At 35.6% G+C, this 24927-nt stretch overlaps 1 protein-coding gene across 3 annotated transcripts in view; it reads right to left on the bottom strand.

Annotated features, from left to right (window-relative positions):
* Positions 1-1827: 1827 nt before the first annotated feature.
* FYB1 (FYN binding protein 1) overlaps positions 1828-24927 on the bottom strand; it is a 99666-nt gene continuing 76566 nt past the window's right edge. The window contains exons 10-18 of one of the 3 annotated variants that reach the window (XM_055554739.1): positions 24667-24733; positions 23517-23654; positions 21873-21898; positions 20139-20205; positions 16879-16969; positions 15735-15897; positions 7108-7141; positions 4713-4744; positions 1828-3926 (exon numbers count right to left, since the gene is read on the bottom strand). In XM_055554739.1, coding sequence (XP_055410714.1) covers positions 3904-3926; positions 4713-4744; positions 7108-7141; positions 15735-15897; positions 16879-16969; positions 20139-20205; positions 21873-21898; positions 23517-23654; positions 24667-24733 — 641 coding nt within the window. In that variant the 3' untranslated portion in view covers positions 1828-3903. The remainder of the gene's footprint in view (positions 3927-4712; positions 4745-7107; positions 7142-15734; positions 15898-16878; positions 16970-20138; positions 20206-21872; positions 21899-23516; positions 23655-24666; positions 24734-24927) is intronic. The other 2 variants (XM_055554737.1, XM_055554738.1) reach the window with 2 other exon arrangements.

Raw genomic sequence — 24927 nt, 5'->3', positions numbered from 1 at the left:
AGGCAAGAATACTGGGTTGGCTTGCTATTTCCTGTTCCAGGGAATCTTCTCAACCCAGGTATAGGAGTATAAAACAAGTAAGACAGATCTTTTGAGAAGTTCTGCTTAATGATGAGTCATTGGACATGAAAAGTGAAGGAGCAGAAGCAGAGAAACTTTTGGGTTTTGAGCTTGAGTGAATGGATGATTGATTTGTCATGGAAATAGAACCTGTAGGAGGAATCATCAGCTGAAAAGGGAAAAGAGGATGAGTTCAGTTTTGAGTCACATGAGTTAGAGATACTTGTGGGATATCCACAGACCCTTGACTTGAGAGTAATTGTAGCAGATACCAGACTGCGGTAAGTCGAAGATTGAATATAACTTGAGAATGTAGTAGAGGGTGAATAGGGGCCAGCGCTTCACATTAAATTCATATTTAGAGTCAATAAAAAATTGATTGAAACCAACAAGAATATATTGTATTGCACAGGGGATTGTACCAAATATTTTATAATAATTATCAAACAATAATTTAATAACAGATTATATATATATGTATAACTGAATCACTTTGCAGTACACCTGAAACTAACACAACATTGTAAATCAACCATACTTCAATTAAAGAAAATTGATTGAAACATTTCTTCACCAGATATTCTGATTCAGTTGATCTGAGGAGGATGTGTATTTTTACAAACTCTCCAGTGCTACAGTGGTCAGTGCAGGTCTTCTGGAAAGCAAACACCAAGATGGAGTGAAAAATGCAGTAATATGGGAGAGCGGGGAGGGGCAAATACATGTGTCAGAGGAAATGGGAGGAAGGCAGGGAAGGCTGGAGGAATCAACAGGGAGCAAGGCAAGTCTGAACCCAGAAAGGGAGGAGGAAGAGATGGCTGGGGCAAAGCATCTCAGAGTGCTATGATGGTAAGGAAGGGTTAGCCAGGCTGCTGGGAGGTTTTGTATCTTTCAGGAACAGGCCTGCCACACTCAATTGCTGGGTACATAGGAGCAGTCTGTCGGAAGGCTGGCATTGGCAGGACTGGGGCCTTTGGTTAATTAAGCTGTCTGTGATTTAAGGTCCATGAGGCACATTTTCCTGGCTCCCACACATACACTACTTTTGTGGGGGGGGCCATATCTCATGTGAGGGTCTTTCTTCCTTGACCAGGGACAGAACCCAGGCCCCAAGCATGGAGACCTAACCACTAGACCACCAGGGAATTCCATATATACCATACCATTAAAAGACAACAAGGTGAGGAAAAGAAGATAGAACAGACTGTAGGTAGAGGGGTATTTGGATGGTAGGCAAGATTTCCTGTTTTTCAAGCAGGAAAGACTTGGGTATGTTTGTAAGCCTAAAGGAGGGAATTTGCATAATGGGAGAAAAAGATAGAAAAGAGGAAATGTAGGAGGGAAAAAGGGATGGGGAAGAAGTGAGACAGGGAGGTTGAGAATGAAATAATTGTGAAAGAAGAAGACTCCAGAGAAGGCAGGAAAACATGAGATAACAGGTTGTGGCTTTGACTCTGAGTGGTGACATCTTATTTTCTGGGTTAGTGTCTGGATATGGACCAAGGCTTCACCTTGTAGGATATTTGAAGCATTTGCACTTGGTTATCTCAATTTCTATCACAAAACAGGAGGCGGCTATCAGGGACATCAGTGGTGGAAGGTTTGGTTTGAACCCGAGGTATCCCATCCTCTGAGGCCGAAGCCAAAAGAGGAAAGAATGGGCTCAAACACAGTCTTATACAGATATGGGATCAAGTTATGGGACAGAAAGCCTGCTAGCCTTGATGTCTCGATAAGCAGGAGGCAAAGTTATCTGTGAAGGTATTATTTATTTGTCACTCTTCTCACATGACAAAATTCCTTATGTAAAACCAAAACAGAAATAATATTTAGTATATTAAAATTAATACTTCAGATATTTCCTTTATATTAAGGCAATTACCTATTACATAAATGTTTCACAGGCATGTATCTGTTTCTTTGTATATGAACCAAAATTCTAAACGATTCTCTTGATATAATTTAGCATTTTTAAAACTGACATTGTCTTGAGTTTATACTATTCTCAATCAGAAGAAAAAATTACTGGAAACATTCTGTCAGTGTATTCTGTATAGTTGTTACCTGATTTAACAAACAAAAACCACATTTGGATGATGTAATTTTATCTGGTTTTAAAGTAAATTCATCACATGAGCAAATACTGTCTCTCCCTATCAAAAATTAGACATCAAAATATTTCATAATTTGAAGGGGTCTTTTAAGATCAGTGTCTTCTAATCTGGGGGCCTCAGACTCCCAGAATGTATACATGGAACGATAATAGTTGATGATCTATTTTTACATTTCAAAGTGCCTAATAGAAACCCCACTTAACCCATATGAAGACTTTGAATTCCTTTACAATTACTTGGAATTATTTCAATTCAGAGGGGCCACTCTTCAGACTCTCCAATGGGTGGGCCTTTGCAATATTAAAACATGGGTAATACATTAATCATTATTTCATCACTGAGTTTTAAAAGTCAGGAAAAGCTTCTAAAGCACAGGGCTAGGGCAGAGGAGGATTATAGAAGTTAACTGATAGTGAAAACATTGGGAAAAACTAACTTAGTCCAATCTTGAAATTTGCAAATGAGATAACTATTAATAGGAGGATTAATAATTTATCCAATATCACATCAAGGTTCATTAATAGCAGAGCCAGCGTTAGGATTTGCTCAATTCATTTTTTGTTTGTTTAGTCACTAAGTCCTGCCTGACTCTTTTGTGACCCCATGGGCTGGAGCCTGCCAGGCTCCTCTGTCTATGGGATTTTCTAGGCAGGAATACTGGAGTGGGTTGAAGTTGAAAAAGTTTCCTAATATACTTTTTTCTTGGGTTTTAGGTCTCTTCAGTTTGTGTCATGTTTAGTGTTCTTAGCATTTGGAACCCAAATGATTCACATTTTGTTTTGGGGTTGTCTTTGGTTGAGTATGTACTGATATGAAACACCCCAGCCCAAACGCTAAGATTTATTAATTTGTATCCCCTCTGTTGGCTAACTTTCCAGTAAAGTGGTTTAAAGTTTTTTCCATGGAGGTAATAGAAAAACAAAAACCTTTAAAAGAGCCTTCATAGCAAAGAGGTACATTAAAGGCTAGTTACTTTCAAACTTCATTCTTCATAATTTTAGGATAGTCTTCATTCATATCCACTCTAGTTACAATAGAACTATAAACAGAATTATACTGTTAGCATACAGTTCTACAAAAAGAAAACATTTTAGACTCTTCCACCGTTTTAATCTTAGGTATGTATAGGAATTGCATACCTTCTCATCAAATAATTAAAACATATTCACAATTAACAAATAGAGACAAACTTTATACAAAAGTTCCACTACTACTATCGTTTTTAAAAACATTTAACCCACCAATAAGAGAGGAGACAGCCCTGCCTTTTAAAGGTTGGTAATTTGAATGGAGAATATAAGATATGATCATCAGAAGTACAAACAATAGTTTTCCCTCTTAGGAAAAGTCTAAAAATTTCCTTCCTTATATTTTTTGTTTTTCTTCATATTTCTTTAGACAACACAGTCATTTCTTCTCAAATGATTTTTTTAGGAAGAGTTGTCTATTGATGGACTCAAAGAAGTGCCTTCATGGTAGCTGAGGCAGAACTGGGTTTTTAACATTTCTCACATCTCATAAATACAGTCTTCTAAGACGTTGATTAGGCAGAGCTATCGCTTTCCAAGGCCAAAATTTCAAGATGTATGAAAGGAAGTGGAATTTTTTGACAAAAGTACTAAGTAGCTTTGTGCATTCATTTTCTACGATACTCGGTAAGACAAGCCAGTTAAAACCCAGACTTCACATTGATGTCAAATAAACGTAGCAGAAGGACCAAAACTGAGAGCTAGTCATTGTCATAGATGCAACCTGAAAGAAGGAAACAAATTTAAATTAGTTACACAAAATACATATTCTCTAAGTGTTCATACATTGGAAATTGTAAATGATTCATACTCTCCTGGTTTAGGATTAAGAAAAAGTAGAATTGGCTCACTTTATGAAAAAGCAGTTAAGTGGAAGGCCATATGTTTATTTAACACTCATTGCCTAGTATACTTTTCCAAACAAAGTTTCTGGACAAATCTATTCTCTACCAAAATGAGACTCAGGATTATTTAATCTGAAACTTTATTAAATATGCTTTTTAAAAGTAATTCTGGATGAGGCTGAAAATATTAGGCATCAGTAAGAATCGTACATTTAAAAGGAGACCAAAAGGAACATTACACTATGCTTCATTTCAGGTGAGATTAAATTTTTAGATCGTAATTTAGAAGTGTTCAATGCTTAGATAATACTAATGAGTAATACATGTTATGAAATATGTACCTATTTACTGTCCAAGCACAAATATTTCTTGTGGGTAAAAGCAATCCTTATTAAGATTCATGGTCTAATGAAAAATTCACTAAATATTTTATTCTTTTATTTTTCAAAGGAAATAAAGAAGAGATTTTTCTCTTGATTTCCAGTCATTTACAAAAATAAATTTTTAAAAATTATACCAAGGTATTTACATTTCCTAACATTTTCAGATAATTCAAATTCTGATCAGATTGGAAGGCTCTTATTAATCCAGTAAGCTATTTCCAGTATTTGTAAGAACAGTAAATTCACCATTCTTCCCTGTGGTGGGTGCCACATGAGACTTACCATCAGCAATATCATCATAAATCTCTCCATCACTGTTAAGTAGAAAATAAATTTTACTTTAATGAAATAATCTTCTTAATATTAAAGTAACATTAGGTTAAAAGTTTAATAACATTATTTCATGTGATACAAGGCATTTAAGGATGAGAAGTATTATGATGATGAGTATTATGTGTTATACATTTATAGATGGGAAGAAATTTCATATACATCTGCATCTCCTTTTATTGACTTAATCTAATCTTCTGTTTCATTCTTACACACACATGCACACACACAAACTTATTCCATATCATAGACATACAGAATAGTGAAAACATGCCCCAAGAACACAGACCATGCCTTATTCATCTTTCAGTTGAACTATAAGCCTAGCATATATCTGTCCTTGGTTAAGAAATGTTTGTTGAACCGAACAAACTGAAAAATCAAAGCACAGTACTCTATTGGGGGCCCTCATCGAAAACTCTGATGAATTCTTTATGTTTGTTAATTCAGATGTATACTACTTTCATGTGAACTTCAAGTGTTGAAAGAAATACAAAAATATTTGGCATAGGAAATGGGTGTATCATTTTTACAATGTTTCTAATTATAACTTGTAAATATTAATTAAAAAATATATAAGTATTGGTTACAAAATTAGCAGCCAGGATATGGTTCATAGGTGATTCTTATGCTACATAATTAAAAAAAATGTTTGTGGTTATAGGCAGCATCCCTAATAATAGTTTGTGACTTTTACACATTTTAGGTTTTATCTGATCCTGAATCTTTGTGACATATTCTATTCCACACACACACTGAGTCCCTCCTATGTACCAGGAGATTTATAAGACATAGCCTTTGTTTCTAGAAGCTTATAAGGTAATGGAGGAGACAATGGCATGCAAGTAATTAAAATAGAATTATAAATATTAATAGAACCTTGAAATGGAGGACACGGTTTTGAAGTGCAGAAATGTGAGGTGGGTTTGTCACTTAGTCCAGACCTACTCTTGGTTCCTGTACTACCTTTGTGCATTTAGAAGCAGCAGGCTTTTCAAATTGCTGCTAACCATGGCAGATGCCGTGAGTTCCCTCTGTCTTCTGTTTGAATCCTTTTTCTGAGATTGAGGAAGGATTTGGCTAATGGAAATTTGATACAAATGCAAAGAGGACAGATTTTTTCTACCGTTCATTCAATAAACATTTATTAACTGTTCACCTCAATAGATGGTAAAGCAATAATTACTTGAGAGTACACTTTCTGAATTCTCTCTAAATCATCCTGTAATAGTCACTGATGAAGATGTGGTCCCATCATGTCACACATTCTCTCCTTGAAATTTGTATCTTTCGTAGAGTAAAGCCCATTGAGAAGTCCAATGCCTACTACTGTGATTAATGCTCTGAAGAAAACAAAAGCGTTATGATTATTTTTCTCTTGATTCTTTCCTAGTTTGCTGACAGAGCACTTAACCTTCACTTGTCTCTTTCTGATGGTGTCAGGTTGTTTATGGATACAGTTTGTGAATCCTCCTTGATTTCTTAATTATTCCGAATTCTGTAAATCTCCGGATTGGTGTATGACCTACTGTGGTAATGGAGCTCATTTCTTACACTGGTTTACTTGGAACAGAATCTTATAACATTGGTGGGGGGAGGGAGAGGGGAGTGTGCCTCTGTTAGCTCTAGTACCAGACCGTGACAATGTCCTATTCATAAAAATAGGAGAATCATTGACCGCTATCTTTTCTTTTTGGCATGCTTCCAAAAAAGGCAACTTAATATTCTATGATGCATGGCATGAATAAACAAAAGCCCTCAGTTAGGAGCCAAACTATAAGCTGTTAGCAGGTGATATTTGTACCTACTCTGCAGAAGCTATTGATCTCTGATCAATCCAATCAACTGCATTTTTGTTTTGTTTTGTTTTTTTATGGTTTTTTTTTTTTTTTTTTGGCTGTGAGGCATGTGGAATCTTAGCTCCCTGATCAGGGATCAAACCGATACCCCCTGCATCGGAAGGTGAAATCTTAACCACTGGACCGCCAGGGAAGTCCCTACATTTCACTAGCTACGTTAATAGCTAGTGAAAAGCAAAGTATTAATGAAAGTGCTAGCAATTTTGACCTGTATCCAATGTTTGCCATGTCTGTCTCCAATGAATGTATAAAACCAGCAATGGTATACTCATGAATGAGAAGGGCTCCTCTTTTAGATTTAAAAGAGTGACACTTAAAACTAACTTCATTACGGATACTACCATATTGACATTAGTATAGAGTATTGTTTTAAAATTTATTTATGATAGTTTAGTAGATTATGTTATTTAAATGATATTAGGAATCCTTCCTAAAGAAAAGAATATCATTCTTTTTGAAAGTATAGTAGGAGGAGAAAATAGGCTTACTTGTCCACCAAGTAGCTCCGAAGGACATAACCATCTAAGAAAGAAAAAGAAAATATATTTTATTAACAATATAAACTTGAAAACTCTCTGCTATTTTTAAAGAAATTGAAATAGAATTTAATAATTAAAAGAATATCATATAATATATTGAATAATTATATCTATCTCAATATGACTCATTTTTATGTGTCCACTTTTCTCTTTTTTCTCTCTCCTGTTTTTCACCATTTACAATATTTCCTCCTTCTCCCTTAAATTAAAAACCAATATTTTCTTTTCTAAGCTACTGTATGTTGTAGCCCAAGCTTCTTTCACAGTTTAATCTATTTCTTCAAGGTGTTGCCCATGTGGCACAATTTTAAGACTTTATTAAGCATAATTTCTCTAGTTACAAGAGTAGGTCACGGGGGTGTGTGCTTAGTCATTCAGTCATGTCTGACTCTTGGAGACCCCACGGACTGTAGCCTGCCAGGCTCCTCTGTCCATGGGGGTTCTTCATGCAAGAATACTGGAGTGGGTTGCATGCCCTCCTCTGGGTTGGATCTTCCCAACCCAGGAACCAAACCAGGGCCTCCTGCATTGCAGGTGGATTCTTTTATCAGCTGAACCACAAGGGAAGCCAGGTCATGGGTAGGGATTTTAAATATCTCCAGGTCTAAGACTTAACTTTTCAATTTTTTTTTTTAAACTGAACAGTCAAAATTATATTCTACTCCCCTTTCAGATCCACAATCTAGTGGTTACTTGGGGGAGTGTGCATTCGAAAAAGTTTCAAAACAGCTCTCTTATAATCAGTGTGAAAGATCTTCCACTATTGCTTTTGCCACTTGACAGAATGTCAATGTTTGTATTTTCATCTTTCATGGAACAAATAATTATCAGAAGAACAGATATCAGAGATTCCAGTGATTCCTCTGTTAAATAGAAAATAGACATTTTATACAGGAAAGCAAATTATTTTTTTCCACTTTATTTTTGCCCCTCTTGAGCAAAATACTCCTAAGAAAAAATATGGACTATTTTTCACAAGAAAGCGTCTGCTGACATCTAATTAATTTACTAACCTTTATAGCTGTTAGTTTTGTGTTAGCACCTCGTCACTATTGCATGCTTGCCATTAGTACCGTTTATAGTTTTGCCAATCACCATCTAAATAATTTCTTTCACTGAGTCAATTTATTGGTTTTGCTCCACCTCAGATCTGGTTTTAGGTTCTAAATCAGAGTAAATGTGTAAAAAATGACAAAGCAGGAAGTTCATAAACGAAAATTAATACCAATGCTAATAAACTTACTTAGACATATTAATATCATATTGCCACTGACTTAACATGCAAAAATTTTAAGTTAGAATCATATAACTGAAATTGTGCATTAAAATTTAAGGAAACAAACTTTCCCTTGAAATATTCCAGGGTAAAAATACTCCACCAAATATTCTGTCAAAGGATTCACCACTTTTTGATAAATATTTTAATCCAATTTTTTATCTTATTTTATAAGAGTCATATTTGGAAAATAAAGAATCAAAGTTATCTTTGAATTGCTGTAGCATAGAGGTAATGAAGCATGTGTCAAAATGATAAAAACAGACTAAAGTAATATTTTTTTTGGAATATGAAAAAATTAGACCACGTTATATCTTCCATTTTATTTCAATTATGGCAGATGTGGAAAAGTTAATATAAAGGTCATCTAAAATTAATATCTATGATCCTTGGGTTGCCTTTGATTCCACAGTTCTTTCGTTTCACATTAACAAACTTAAAAAAATTTAAGGTTGGACATCATCCATTTAGCATGATTTTTAAAGGGGGATAAGCTCATCTTTAACAAATTCAATTCTCTGTGTGTCTCTCAAAAGAGAAACTCTGCAAATAACAGACTTTTAGAACAAACTGCAGATTTTGTATCAGGGTTCCAATAGTGGAAATCTGTCTTTACCTGTACCTGTGTTTAGGGCTAGCATAAAGTGTGAACCATTTCTACAGACAGTAAGAGTCATAAACTTTATTTTTTCGTTAGTTAAAATTGATGGTTATGTTTTCATTTTTAATTTTCTCTTAAAACAAATTGGAAAATAAAACAATACAAGTTAAGTGTTCCCATGATATTCATATTTAAATTAATAATTTAAAAATAACGACTGAAGCCTTCAGTGATGAAGTCATGATGAAGTCAATCTCTTTGTTAGTTGTCTGGGCTTTGTAAAGTATCTGAACTAAAATTAGAATGTAGACAATTAGAGAAATATATAAGAAATAAAATATTGCCATAGATTGGAATTATTCTGGCATCAAATATATTTGTTGTCATTTGTAAAAAATATTTAGAAAGTCAAAAGAAACTAAATCCAAAATAAAGAATATAATCCTCATTTTGGAAATTAAAGGTTTTTATTTTCCAGTGCTAGAGGAGCCTGGCAGGCTACAGTCCATGGGGTTGCAAGAGTCAGACATGACTTAGCGACTACACCACCACCACTATAGAACATCTATTTTTTAAAAAACTCAATTATGCTAAAATTGTGTCAACATGGATAAAACACTATCTGTAATTAGGTGTAAAAGAGTCCTTTCAGTGATCAAAGTTAATAACTCATAATACAGTTTAATTACCTAATCTCACAAAATTAATTATAAAAAATATATTTTCTTAGCTTCTCAAACCTCTATTACATTTCCTCCTGTATCTTGTCTGTTCAAGAGTTCTAACCACATTTCTTTTTGAGGAAAGCACTAATGTTGTTGCTGTTTTTGTAGTTGTTAGAAACACAAACATCAATGATTGGGAACATTATTTGAGAGCAAACATATTAAGGGGTTGGAGCAGGGTTGGTCCTGTGCGGCTCTATTTTAGTTCCCTGAAATGATGTGATCATTTGGGGCTCGTTAGCTATAAAATCAACATTAAATAGCATTTCTACAGGGTGAACAACTTTTAATACAGCGTAGGTTTTGCTGTCTAGTACCTTTAAAAATCTCTGCTAAAACTTCATTATATTAGAAGCATGATTCCCGACAGTGTCAAAACAAGTGTCTTACCATGAATTTTTATACAATCTCTCCATTATAGTTCCTAGAAACAAATTTTTGTTTGCAGTAGAAAATGTTCTCTTTGCTCACATGTTCCACGTACAACCATCATAGGGAACATTAATGAAAAATACAAACAAATGAAATAAACAGGAAAACTCACCGTAGTTCTGAAACATGCAGAGGAGCTGCTGTGTTTAGTTAGTTCTATAATATGATGGACACTGGCACACCAGGGAGTCTCATATATCATATGAGATTATTATTTGGAAACTTCACATTCATAGAGCAGAACATAGAACACAGTGGCTTGAAACAAATGCTTTGAAATATGTGGTGGGGTAGAGCTAGTTACAGAGAGGGCAATGGCAACCCACTCCAGTACTCTTGCCTGGAAAATCCCATGGACGGAGGAGCCTGGTGGGCTGCAGTCCATGAGGTCGCTAAGAGTCGGACACGACTGAGCGACTTCACTTTCACTTTTCACTTTCATGCATTGGAGAAGGAAATGGCAACCCACTCCAGTGTTCTTGCCTGGAGAATCCCAGGGACGGGGGAGCCTGATGGGCTGCTGTCTATGGGGTCGCAGAGAGTCGGACACGACTGAAGCGACTTAGCAGCAGCAGCAGAGCTAGTTAAGGAAGTCACACCCACCCCCTATACACGCCCGTTAATTTCTTCCCCTAACGTTTACTTGGTACAGGGCAGATGTGTCCTAGAACTAATGATTGACCTTTCCGAAAGGCATTGTGAATATAAAATTACCAAGGATATGCAAAGCCGTCTTTGGAATAAAATGAAAGAGATCATTGTTCTAATATTTTCAAATTTTTTACTCAGTAAAAATGATGAATTGTATTATTTCCTTATCATTTCATTTGTTGTAAGCAAGCCCAGAAATAAAGTTAAATGTACTCAATTTGGCCTCATGCAGTTTAAAAACAATAAAGTCACATTGCATACTTTTACCCAGGCAAGTGAAACAATGTCCAATTTCAAGAGAAAATGTTCATAGTGGAATAGAAATTAAAAATGAAATGCAGTATATAATACTAAATATAAATTATTATCCTAGTGTTTCCTCTCTTTTTCTCTCTCTACTTAGTTTTAGGGTTTCAAATCAGATGAATTATTAAATTTCTGAATAAAAAATTTTTTCTTCAGTTAGCATGTGTTGTTTTAAAATGGAAAACAAAATTACCGAAGCAAAGAAATGATCAATTGGATTGGGGACATTCAAAGTACCTTTAAAATTCCCCTTCCTTTGATGCCCAAAGGAAATGGAGAACATTTTGACCACAAATACTTCATGTCTCATTCCACACATTTTTGTAGGAAAATTTTCTCTGGTGACAGGAGGTGGGAAAACTCACAGTTTATGAGACATTGACTTGAGGAAAATGCACAAATATTATCAAGAAATTCTAAACATTTGGGAATGTGCTATCAAATATATATCTAAGATCTCAATGCCTCTACAATATGCTCTTCTACAAGTCTGTGGCTGAGACTTTTTCAAATGTGCTAATGCCAGTAAAAGTGGCTTGTGCTCTACCCCACAGTGAGAAGGGATTACTGTTCATGCTTTAGCCTTGGATTTCTATCATTACAAATTATGTTTAAGTAAACTATGGTTTTCTCTCTCTCTCTCTCTTTTTTTTTTTTTTTGCCAGATTAAAAATGAATAGAAAGTAAGGAAAATGTTAGGATCACCATGGTGCTGGATTGCAAATGCTATTACTGCTAATTACATGTAGAAAAATGAACGGAAAGATTTAGAGTTTCTCAAATGATACACAATAAGTGAACGGAATCACACAAGAGAACCTGTGTCTTAAAACAAGTTAAACTATTCTACAGACTTCTTCCCACAAATGTCAGTATGTCAGATTTTCATCTGGTTAAACAATTGCAGTCTCTAAATTCTTATACTCAATTCAGCGAGTCCCAAACAAGGTATCAGGCAGTGTAGAATGTGTTGGCAATACAATGTTGAGAACATTTCGTTGAAGTTACTCTCAAACTCAGAGTTTAATAAGAGTAATATGTTGTTAAAGCAGTAAGGACATTTGCAGCAGTAACAGTAGTGGTATGGTGGAGCAAGGGAGAGATTAATCGTGTTAGGGAGGAGGGAGTGAGTGTGCTTCCAATTTTAGATGACAACTGGTTTGTTTTTAATAGATAATTTATGGGCATTCCAAATAGAATAAAATAGTATAGAAGGGTGAAATAGCACGATTTACTCAGGGAATGACAAGTCAGTAGTCTGTATTTCTGAAGTACAAGCTACAAATGGGAAATAGTTGAAGAGGGGAAGGCTAGACCATAAAGGATTTTATATACTAACCCTAAAGACTTCATGTTTTTTAAAAAATAATATTCGGTACCAGTGTGGTGAGTGGAATGGCTGAGAGTAATGGTAAGGGACACATATCTTTTGAAAGGTTATTGGGATAATTCAGTGAGGGAGGGTTAAAGCCACACAGCACCTGTCCCAAATCCTATAGTGATATTTGAGGAATGGATCAGAAATTAAGAAAATTAAAAACGTCAAGGATTCAGTTCAGGGAAAGAATAACGAGCAATTTTGGAAAAATTAAGAAAGATAAGAGATTTGGGGAAATAAAAGGGAAATGAAATAAATCTGATCATTGAATTGTGGAATAATGCAATTGAAGATGCTTTTGATGGCCCTCTCATATACTTTCACCCTCATGATTTCAGGGATTTGTGGTTCAACTTGCAACTGATAGTAATTGCATTTTCTATTTATTTACTGATGACTTTTTTTTTTCTGGCTTCCAGAACTTTCCTTGTCTGCTTTCTCAGTGTCCTGAATGACTGGTCACATGTCCAGGGGTAGGCTTCAATTCCTGATGGCCAGGAGTTGATGTATAAATACCCCTATTTGTTTCCCACCGGATGGGATAACACTGCTGCTTGAGCCTGCCAATGCAGAAATAAGAGATGTGGGTTCAATCCCTGGGCCAGGAAGATCCCCTGGAGGAGGGCATGGCAACCCACTTCAGTATTCTTGCTGGGAGAATCTCATGGACAGAGGAGCCTGGCAGGCTACAGTCTACAGGGTCGCAAAGAGTAGGACACGACTGAAGCAACTGAGCGTGCAAGCTGCACCTACCCAAGTGATGCATCTTTTTGATAACAAGGTTTTGTTAGCTGCCTTCTCTTCCCAGTCTACTCTGCCACTTGCTGATGGGAGTTTCCCAGACTCACCTTCCAGCTGGGGAGGCCAAACTAAGACAAAGTCCAGGCCAAAGAAAGTTTTTAAATAAAAAACAACTAGTACACAAGATATAATAAGATGATTTTCATTCTGTTTGAGATGAACCCCAAACCACCAAAGAATTGAATTAGTTATTTGTGAGCTTGGGAACTGCAAACTGCATTGGTCCTACACCAGGAAAAAAAGAAAAAGAAAAAAGTAACAAGGAACGCTTGGTTTTATCATGTAATGTTTTCACTTCTCATTTTTAACAGATGATACATTCTTAAGAGGATGGGAGCCCTTTGGTATTCATAGTAGTATTTAGAATGATTGATGTCCAAATAAAAAATGACAGCAGATTACAAATTATCCCTGAATGGCTGCTGCTTTTTCTCCTGTTTAAGGTCTGTTGATTCCTAGATAGGAGTCTGCTCCAAATTTCTGTTCTTGATGCTGAATCTACGTCTGCCCATCTGTATCTATACATGCTTGTTGCTGAGGTCATTTACATCCTGTTACTCAGAGTCTGTTCTGTGGACTAGCAGCATGAATTACGTGAGACCTTGGGGAAACTCCTCACCTCAGATCTACTAAATTAAAGTCTACATTTCTAACAAGATCTCTGAGAAGTGCATGTACTTTTAAGTCTAGGAGCATTGCTCTAGATGGGGTCTGTTGTTAAGGACAGGAATCTCTGGACAGCAGGTCAAAATAAGCCTGAAATTTGTTCTCTGGAGAAAGGTCCATATAACAAGCATTAGAACAATTGTCTGTTGTGAAAAATGTGACATAATTGGAAAAGCAGAGGGAAAAAAACTATCACTTAGGCCCATCACCCTGCGCATGTGTGGATGCTCATTCCCTTCAGTTTTGTCCGACTTGCTGTGACCCTATAAACTGTAGCCTGCCAGGCTCCTCTGTCCATGGGATTCTCCAAGTAAGAACACTGCAGTGGGTTGCCATGCCCTCCTCCAGGAGATCTTCCTGACCCAGGGATTGAACCAGCGTCTCTTATGTCTCCTGCATTGGCAAGTGGGTTCTTTACCTCTAGCATCACCTGGTAAGCACCCCCCTCCATCACCTTAATCAGCCATTATTAGCATTTTAGTTTCATTTACATATTTTTAAAACATGGCTGTAAAGAATTCCCATCCTTTATTAAGCAGGCTTCTTATTTCTATTACTAATGGATCATAAGCATTTCCTCATGTTATCATAATCATCCTGGAAAATATTCAATTTGGTATATTCATCATAACTTTAATAATTTAAAAATATCGAGCATTTAAAAAATATTTTGGCAGCCATTTAAAGCATGCAGTTATCCGCATTTAAGGCTATTCCTTAGGGTGTGTGTTCACAAATCCTGGATTGAATGGGGGTATTCTTTGTCTCCTGCAGCTCTGTCTTCAAATTATCTCCTGTGACCTTCTAGTCTTAACATTACATACCCCTGCCTGTTATCCTTTGTACCCACATTCCATTTTTCCCTTTAACAGCCAACCACACCTTGTCCATAAAATTTTAGATCCATTTTCCCCACCCTTGAGTCACTGTGTTTTATTCTTAAAAGATCCATTTTGGTTCCTGTTCCTGAGTCACCTCCCTGTCATTAAAATTGAACTCAGACTTTTCCGTGCAGACTTACTGGGCTGATATGGGACAGCCAGTCTGGCTATTCAGTTTTAAATATAGGACAACATAATTTTGACTTACTCTCCCTGGACTTTAAATGAAATAAGCTACCTTTTAAAATTGGACAAAAACATTTCCATCTGTCAGCTTAAGTAGCTGTCAGAGAGGAAAGGACTGTCTTGTATTTATTTGGAAGAGTAGGTTATATTAAATGTGCCAAATAGGAAATGAAAACAAGTGAATTTGCAAGGTAGGAAAACGGGAAATGCTAGGTGTGACATATGAGATATAATTTTAAAACCACACCAGAGCAAGAATCGCTCAATTCTTTAGCACAGTGATTCTCACTTTAGTGTACATAGGAACAAACTAGGGAAGACTTACAATCTCTGTCTGACCCCCAGAGTGCATGACTTAGCAAGTCAAATGTTGGGCTAGGGTATTGCAACTGTGATATTCGCAGTTTTCTGATGCTGGGGGTCTGTGGGACCATATTTCCAGAAACACTAATTTGGCATTATCTTTGCAACTCAGTGCCAAATATAGCAGGTGGGAAATGAAAAAAATTAAAATGAAATACAGTGATTCCAGCCCAGCAAGATCTCCAGTTTCTTAATGTGAATTTTCCAGAATTTACAAAGCATGGAGCAAAAAGTTTAGAGTGATCACTAAAACTTGTTTAGTTGTTAAATGCTGGAGCATCATATTTCTGAAGAGTAAGTAGTGACTTACATTTTCCTTCTTCATTCCTGCAGAGAACTTTTGTATCATCTGTGTTTTGTATAACTTCCAGGGATTCTCCAGGCTTTATCTGTAGATCTCTGTTGCCCCACTTTTTAGAAGATAAGGAGGGTGCAACTTTGGTGGAATAGAGGACTCTAATTTCACCATCATACTAGAAAAATAAGGGAAAACATTTATTATTGATTGATGTGTATTATTAAAGTAATTTACTTATTGACAGACTTATTAAGAAATTTTGTTAAAAATTTCAGCAAAATTTCAAATTTTGTTAAAAAAACTAGTTCCTTATTATCTTTTCAAAAGATAACATAAGAAGATTAAAGAAAACTTTTTTGGAGAAAAATCACTTGCAACCTCACCAACCTAATATAATAATTATTTTTAAATTAAAAAATTTAAGATGTACATGCGTTGACTTGTCACCCTCATTTTCTGCAAGATGATTACAATCAAAACTTCAATTCTATTGGTTCGATCACTTTACATAATTACCATTTCTTCTTTGTAGTGAGAACACTTAAGATGTACTCTCTTAGGAATTTTCAAGTATGTAATACAGTAATGCTGACTATAATCACCATGCTGTAATTAGATCCCTAGACTTATTCATCTTATAACTGAACATTTGTACCCTTTGACAAACAGCTCCCCCTGCTCTCCACCTCTGGTAACCACCACTTTACTCTCGGTTTCTGTGGGTTTGGTTTTTTTAGATTCTACATATAAATGATGTCATAAAGTATTTGTCTCTGCCTCTTGTCTGACAATTTACTTAGCATAATGCTCTTGAGGTCCATCCACATTGTCACAAATGGCAGGATTTTCTTGTTTTTCACGATTGAATAATATTTCATATCTCTATATATATCACATCATTTTTAATCATAATATTTTAGCTTACTTTCTTATTGAGTTTCAAAGGACAGCTAAATTTAGATGATTACCACAGTATGTATATTGGGCATGTACAAGAGTTTCTTAATTTCTTATAGGAATAAATCTAAATCTAAAACAAAGTTTGTAGAAAATAAAGGGGTTGTGATGGATAACTGTGATATTGATAATTACACAGAAAATCATCAGTTTTTTCATTAGGGCTTTGAACTTTGTATGATATTTAAATGTAACATACTTTAAATTTTTTCCTGAAGTCTTTTTCTTCTTTTTCTTGCTTTTTTAGCTTCTTAGGGTCTTTTTCTTCAGCTTTGGTCTTGGCTCCTTGACTGGGATGCAGAACATACATAAAACAGCATTTAGTTTCAAAACATAAAAAGAATAGTGTATAATGGAGAATTCATAGCATTACATTTCTGTTAAATTTCATTTTCAATTCATTATTTTTCTTAGAAATCTAGTACATTCACTGTGATAAATGATGACTTTTCTTAATGTAGAATATTCTTCAAGAGAGTACAGGCTGAGTTAAAATGGAAGCTTGAGATTATCATGTTGAACAATATAAAATGACCAAAGTATAGTTACATTGTTACATATCAGCAATTTCAGATGATCCAACCTATTCTTGAATCCCCTATATTTTCAACCCTTCCTAGATAATCAAGTGGTTTGGCTAATGTCATAGAAAAAACTTTTTAAAAAAGGAATATTAAAAAAAAAAATTGACCACACCATGCAGCTTGCAGGATCTCAGTTCCCTGACCATGGATTGAATCCGTGCCCCAGCACTGAAAGTGCTAAATCTTAACCACTAGACCATGAGGGAATTCCCCCACAAAGAACACTTTTTGAAAGACTGATTTTCATGGCTTAAAAATTTATCTATATATTAATATTTTTATATCTACTTAAAATGAAGCCAGGGTTGTATCTCATGATACCAACTAGAGTCAATTACTATAAGAGAAGTGAACTGGTCTAAGGTAGTGATTCTCCAGCCTGGACACAAATAGATCACCTGGGAAGTTTTTTAAAGATACCACTGCCCTTGTCTAAATCCTAGAAATTTTAATTACATTAAATTAATTAAAAATTCTAATTAATTAGTTTGAGTGAGGTCCAGGTACCGACACACATATTTTAAAAGCTCCCAGGTGATTTAATCTGCAACAAAGGTTGTGAACCATTCCCCAGGATTAAATATGGTTGTTAGGAAAAGGCTGTGAATCTCTGTAGAAAGGAATTTTAAAAAGCAGAATATTTGTGAATAATGACAGTTTTAAACACTGATATTAATTTTTGTTTTGATTATCTAAGATAAAGCTTTGTAACTGAGCTATTTAAAATATTTGAGTCTTAATTTTTCAATCTTAAAATTGATTTTATTCACTGGGAAGTGAATTAGTATACACTGTCCTGCCCTAAGTTCTGTGTTGTCCCTCAGTGCCTTCTGTCTGCAGGCTTCCCTGGTGGCTCAGTAGTAAAACATCTGCCTGCTAATGCAGGAGACACAGATTCCAACCTTGGGTTGGAAAGATCTCTTGGAGAAGGAAATGGCAACCCATTCCAGTATTCTTGCATGGGAAATTCCATGGACAGAGGAACCTGGTGGGCTACAGTCCACAGGGTAGGAAAGAGTCGGACCCAATTGAGCACCTAAACGATACAATCTTCTGTCTGCTGGTGTCCTGGGCAGTGATGGAATCCCTGGCCCAGATAAGTACACTGGAGCAATCAGAACACACATGAATGTTAAAAAGGCCCCACAAGTTCTCTTTAAAGATAATTTATTGAAATTTATTTTTAAAAATGCAATGCTATTTTAGAGAATACACAATTGTCTTTAACTCTGAAAACAAGCAATGGGAAAGAAAATAGTCCATATTGCATAATGTTGAATCAGCTGGGGCTTATTTTGCTTAAAAAAAAGGGCCAATGGATGACTCTGGGTTCCTAGAGAGCTATTTAGTGGAATGTGGTGGCATTTCTACAGTAATATTAAACACAAAAATGCATTTAAAACTGTCAGGGATAGAAGTGATTTCCCTATGGGGAAGACTATTAGATTTTCTTTTCACGGAGCACTAAAAAAAGAATGATTCTCCTTTCACATTTCTGGTGTGTTTTGCCTGTAGAACTTGATCTTCATATATAAATAACAACATATTTCCCCCTCAGTTTCTTTGATCTTTACATTGCATCTTGTTCCGTAAAATTAGTTTAACAATGTTGGTAAAAAATAAATATTTACTTAGAGTTCACTCATGCATTTTTTTGGCACCCCACTCCAGTACTCTTGCCTGGAGAATCCCATGGATGGAGAAGCCTGGTAGGCTGCAGTCCATGGGGTCGCTAAGAGTCGGACACGACTGAGTGACTTCACTTTCACTTTTCACTTTCATGCATTGGAGAAGGAAATGGCAACCCACTCCAGTGTTCTTGCCTGGAGAATCCCAGGGACGGGGGAGCCTGATGGGCTCCCATCTATGGGGTCGCACAGAGTTGGACACGACTGACGCAACTTAGCAGCAGCAGCAACAGCAGCAGCATGCATTTTTTACCAGTACAGCTCAGAAGACACCACTTATTATATTCCACTGATGTTACTTTCATCCTTTAACTGATCAATTCTGAGATCTTTTTATTCATCTTTCTTTTTTCTTGAAAAAGTTAAAGGTATTCTTGCTTTTAGCGTGTATCAGATCATCTCACATACTCACTGGAGTACAAGAAAGCATTCTACCATACTACATTCTATTTCAGAAGAATTTTCAAAAGGTACTCCTCTAGTATTAACTGATTTTAGATTTTCTTACAGTTTTTGTCTAAAATTAAATTGAAGCCTTAGGGAAACTAAAGAATATCACTATTCACTGTTGACTGCTTTTGTTGTTGTTGTTAGTTTGAATGGAATCTTTGAGAATCTGATGCTTTTGTAAAAGTATGATATAACTTTTAAAAGTCCTTTCAAAATACAATTCTTGCTCTCATTTTTTTCACAAAAAGAAAACAATCTTCTTGAGGAGGACAGAGGAGGTTTGAAGCAGGTGGGTTAGGATTTGAGATACAAATTAAGCAATGTCTTCAAGACAAACAATGTTGGGGAAAAGTAAAAATAAAGGGAGGGGATGAATTAGTGAGATCAACTGCTATCAGGCTTTCAGATATTTTCCCAGTGAATGAGAGAATAAATGAACGTAGACATTGGTGAGTCACAGGGCAGAGGATGACCAGGGGACCAGAAGGACCACTGGAGAAGCGGGGAGGGGAAGGGAGAAAAGTGGGGGAAGGGAGAGAGAGAAAGAGGAGGAGGACCTGGGCTATCCATCCATTCACAAACCTGGCAGAGACGGCAGAGCTGGGACCAGGGAGAGGAGAACAGAGCCAACAGGATGGCACATAATACAAACACACCCCATTGGGGTTTTATCCAGTTGAATGTTCTTGAACTGTCTGATTTTCTTTAGTTCACTGTAATGAGAGCATTTTAATTACCTTATCTCTATTGGGGGAGGAGGGAAATCAGAGGCATCCACATCGTCATAAACTTCATCTCCCATGTCTAACAAAAGACAGAATAGCAAATGGTGAAACACTGTTAGTGGACATTTTGATATGAGCATTCAGTGATATTTTTAATATAAAGGTTGTTTTGAGGACAACAAAATAATTTTCCCCAAGGTCTCTGTACATTTCTCCTGGAGGCATCATCTATTCTTTAAAGGGGAAAGATTTTTCTCTTCCTTGATGCATGTGTTAAAATTCCCTCAGCAACAACAGTGACAATGATTATAACTACTGTTATCAGGGAAAAGCCCTCAAGTAGCGACTGAGATTATTTGAAGATCCACAAGTATGATGAACGGCAGGATCAGTTGATTGCTGACAAACAAGTCAATATTTCTGGCCATCGGCAGCAGGTAAAGATATTTAAAAAGCACTCAAGAAACTTACCTTTGGGGTGCTATGATAATAGCTATCATTTTACTTATATGGTTATGTCTTTGCCTATGTATCTATTTACATATCTATCGATTTGTCTATAACTCTTTTTTACTCACTGATATGTTCTTCATTAACTTTTACCTTATAGTAATATTACCTCTGGCACTACCTGAAAATAAAAGATGCTTGGGATACCCAAATGTTTTGAGAATCAGTATTGGAGAAGGCGATGGCACCCCACTCCAGTACTCTTGCCTGGAAAATCCCATGGATGGAGGAGCCTCATAGGCTGTAGTCCATGGTGTCGCTAAGAGTCGGGCACACTGAGTGACTTCACTTTCACTTTTCACTTTCATGCATTGGAGAAGGAAATGGCAACCCACTCCCGTGTTCTTGCCTGGAGAATCCCAGGGACGAGGGAGCCTGGTGGGCTGCCGTCTATGGGGTCACACAGAGTCGGACACGACTAAAGTGACTTAGCAGCAGCAGCAGCATACCTAGTCTTTGTGGAGCTAAGTTTCTTGAGTACTTTTTAAAAATTATAAGTTAAGATATAAGTTCATCATCAGTTATTAATCAATTTGAGCTACAGCCTTACATATTTTCAAATTGTTAGATGAAAACAAAGTCAGATAAACAGTCTGGAAGAATAGATTGTGTTTGGTTTGCTTTTTCAATTTATTTATAAATTAAAATAAACTTGAAAGCCTCTGAATATTCTTGCAAGACATTTTATTTTTTTCAAAGAAAATTTAAGAAAAATCCTTTAAGTCTCAGCAGGGGTAAAAAATAAGATGATCAAAATTGTACAAAGAAAAAACTATTTTACATTTAGCAGTGGAAAAATTTCCAAAGGCAATATAAATGATACCTTTTTAAAAATCATAGAAATTTAGATTCAGAAAGATCTTGGTTGCACATAGTGTGGCATGTGTTTAGAAATCTTTTTGCAGAAATCTAATACATCAAACTCTGACTAAATTGGGGTGGGATCCATGATTGTTGGGGCCCATCTCTACTCACTCGTCCCTTTCTCCATAGTGATCCTGTGACTGGAAGAACAAATCACTGAAAGTTAAAAATTTCCTTTTCCCACTATTTTACTGTTGAGAACCTGTGAAACTGACCATCCCAGGTGCAGTTACTTGACAAAGTTACACAATTTATTATTTTCAGAGTCAGGACTTTAATTCAGATAGCATGACTAAAGCAATTGCTTCTGCTACCCTATCTGCAAGAAGTGAGATATAAAATATATTAACACAATTAGTTTTTATTACTTACCCACTTGTTTAGGAGGAGATGGGAAACTGGAAAGAAAATGAGAACATAATTATTTAGGAAAGGCATGAATAAGTAACAGCCTTGAGGCTTATAAAGGCTAATTAATCTGTTGAGTATTATTCCTTTCTCATCCTCCATTTCTCTGCTGAGTCCCAAGTTTTTGTCAATCAATTTGGAATTTAGCAAGACTTTTTGTGAACTCTGGTATTGGCCAAACAAATCAAGAATCATGACATCCAGTGGTTTATTTTTCTCACAGCCATTGGACCAATGTTTTTGAATTTGTTCTATGAAGTTTGGGCATATTATCATACCAGAGTAAATGAAATGGTCTAAATATTTCGGAGTCATTGCAGTGTAGCTCCGGACGAAAACTGTTTGTTTGACTCAAAGAATAGAAATGTAGAGTCACAACAAAAGTCACGGGAATCTTCATATGACCATAATATTGTATGGTCATATGAAGATCATAGTATGACATAATATTGTTTGATAGTATGTACATATATATCCCCAAACAGAAGAAAGGTGAATAAGAGAGGAATATCCACTGAAACTAGAGAGTGAGAACTTATTAATAGATGTGATTTGAAATCAGGATTGGATGACTTTTAGTTGCAACAGAAAAAGACCTTTGTTTTTATTACTTTCTGAACTTTAAACACACATATACACGTAACTGGAAGAATGGTGCACAGTTACACTAAAGTGTGAGAAGTCATTAGTAAAAGTGATTTAAAATCAGAATTAGCTGGTGTGTTATTGAGCAAAAAAAAAATTTGCTTTTATTTCTAAGTGAGGACTACATTTGAGTAATGATACATGAAGAGAAGATTTGCTACGTTTACTTACAATTTTAAGTATCTCGTTTATTGAGTGTTGTTTTAGTGTCTCACAAAAGGATTTAAAATTAGGTATTCTATGTGTAATTGACATCTTATAAAGACTTCTGTTAAAATGTGGTGAGTCTATTAGCGTATATAAAACAATGAAAATTTGAGTGTACTTAAGGTCCTTCAAATTTATACACATGGAACTTATGCTAAAGGATTATTTTTGTATAGAAAGATAAAATGTATGCTTTAGTCTTATTTATACAAACTGAAGATACTTAGAAGAATTTTAATATAGGACAAACATGTAATTCAAGTGGAATTAATATATCATTATTGTGAAAGTTACAAAGACTTTAGATACTGTACTTAGAGAAAAGAAATTCCAAATTTTGTCCTTTTTTTTCTATAAATTAACTTTTAAAAGAGAATGTATATTTTGAATAGTCAGTATAAAATATTATATAGTAAAATGTAGTGTTGGAATTCTGACCTTTTAGATGTGATTTACAGCTTAAAAAAAGGTCCTACTAAATGGAGGGTGAGTGTACGCATGTGTGTGTGGTGTGTGTGTGTGTGTGTGTGTGTGCATGTTTGAATGGAAAACAAAATGATGTATATGATGATTTTATGTAAATGCATGACTTTAAAAGTGACACAATAAATGAGACTAGAATGACTAATGGAAAAACACATTAAAATTTCTTAAGACTGTCAGAATTTGGTTATCGGTTATAAAATATTAGTAGCATTTGATGAAATTATTAGTGTAGTTATTGTGCACTGGATTTGGTGGTTGGTTGACTCTTACGATGGACCTTCATCATTGTCTGACTCAGAGTCTTTAGGTTTCTCTCGTATACTTTTCTTTTTGTCATCTTTTCCCTTTAACATCTTCAAAATCCCCCAGGACCAGGTGTTACTCTTCTCTTCAACCTGTAGCGTGGAGCTTTGGAGCATGCAGGCATTGATCAGATTTTTTATAATTATACTGTGTTGATCATTCAGGCTGTAAGCTACTTATTGTATTCAACAAGCTGAAGCTATTAAGTTTATAAGTCATGGTCTTTGGATACTGCTGCGACTAGGTAAATAGTAGGCAAGTTATTTTCTCCTATTTGGTAGATTTCTTAAACCTTGTTTCTTAAACCAGTGAGCTGAGTCAAAAGTTTTAAACATCAATTTAGCTTTGCTATGATTAAAAGTAAGTTGTTATTAGATTAAAATTTTAAAATATGTATTTAAATTTTAAAATGCACCACTTCAAAAGTTTAAACACCTAAAGGATTAAGTTTTCAATATTGCCACATACAGCCACAGATAAACATATGATCTCAATTTATTTGGATTGATTACAACTATGATTATTAAACAAGGGCTTCCTTGGTGGCTCAGACGGTAAAGAATCCACCTGCGATGCAGGAGACCTGGGTTCAATTCCTGGGTTGGGAAGATCCCCTGGAGGAGGGCATGGCAACCCACTCCAGTATTCTTGCCTGGAGAATCCCCATGGACAGAGAAGCCTGGCAGGCTACAGTCCATGGGATCCCAAAGAGCTGGACACGACTGAGCGACCAAGCACAGCACAGCACATGATTATTATCCAAAGGCTAGCCATGCAACTATAAACTTTCCAGAGATTGTCACAAAAATGAAGTATTGATTGATAAATAAATGATTGGGAAAAGTTTGAATACTTGTAACCCTTACCCCTTTTCCATTTCACTCCTTTTGACATAGTTGTCAAGGTTCCAAGTGGTATATTCCAAACAATATACCACTTCATTTGAAGTGTGGTATAATTACAATTCCTCATTTGCCATTGCTGTTAATTAAACATTTTTGGTTATGTAACAGGGAATGCTACTTTCTGCTTTTTATTCTAACTAGAAATCAAAACTAGTGACAATTTCAGTATATACAATACTTTGTAAAGAGGCAATTAAGCTGATTATTCTTACCCATCAGCAGCATCCTCCTCTTCTATCCCATCATAAATATCATCATCTGGGGGAGGTGGGAACATCCCTTCATGTGAATTAAGGGGAAAAAATCTGTTAATTTTGTAATTTGGTCACAAATGCTCACTCAAAATTTGGTAATAAATGTCTTATGCAGAAATAAGATGTAGAAAGCATCTTATTTTCATATCAATTATTTAAATTAAAATAGCTTTATTTTCCCACTCTTACACAGAGGTAAATTAATTTTTTAACATTATT

Source organism: Bubalus kerabau, chromosome 18, assembly GCF_029407905.1.
Source record: "Bubalus kerabau isolate K-KA32 ecotype Philippines breed swamp buffalo chromosome 18, PCC_UOA_SB_1v2, whole genome shotgun sequence".
Lineage (NCBI taxonomy): Eukaryota > Metazoa > Chordata > Mammalia > Artiodactyla > Bovidae > Bubalus > Bubalus kerabau.
Note: the sequence above shows the minus strand (reverse complement) of the source record. Positions and strands in the feature narration are given on the sequence as shown.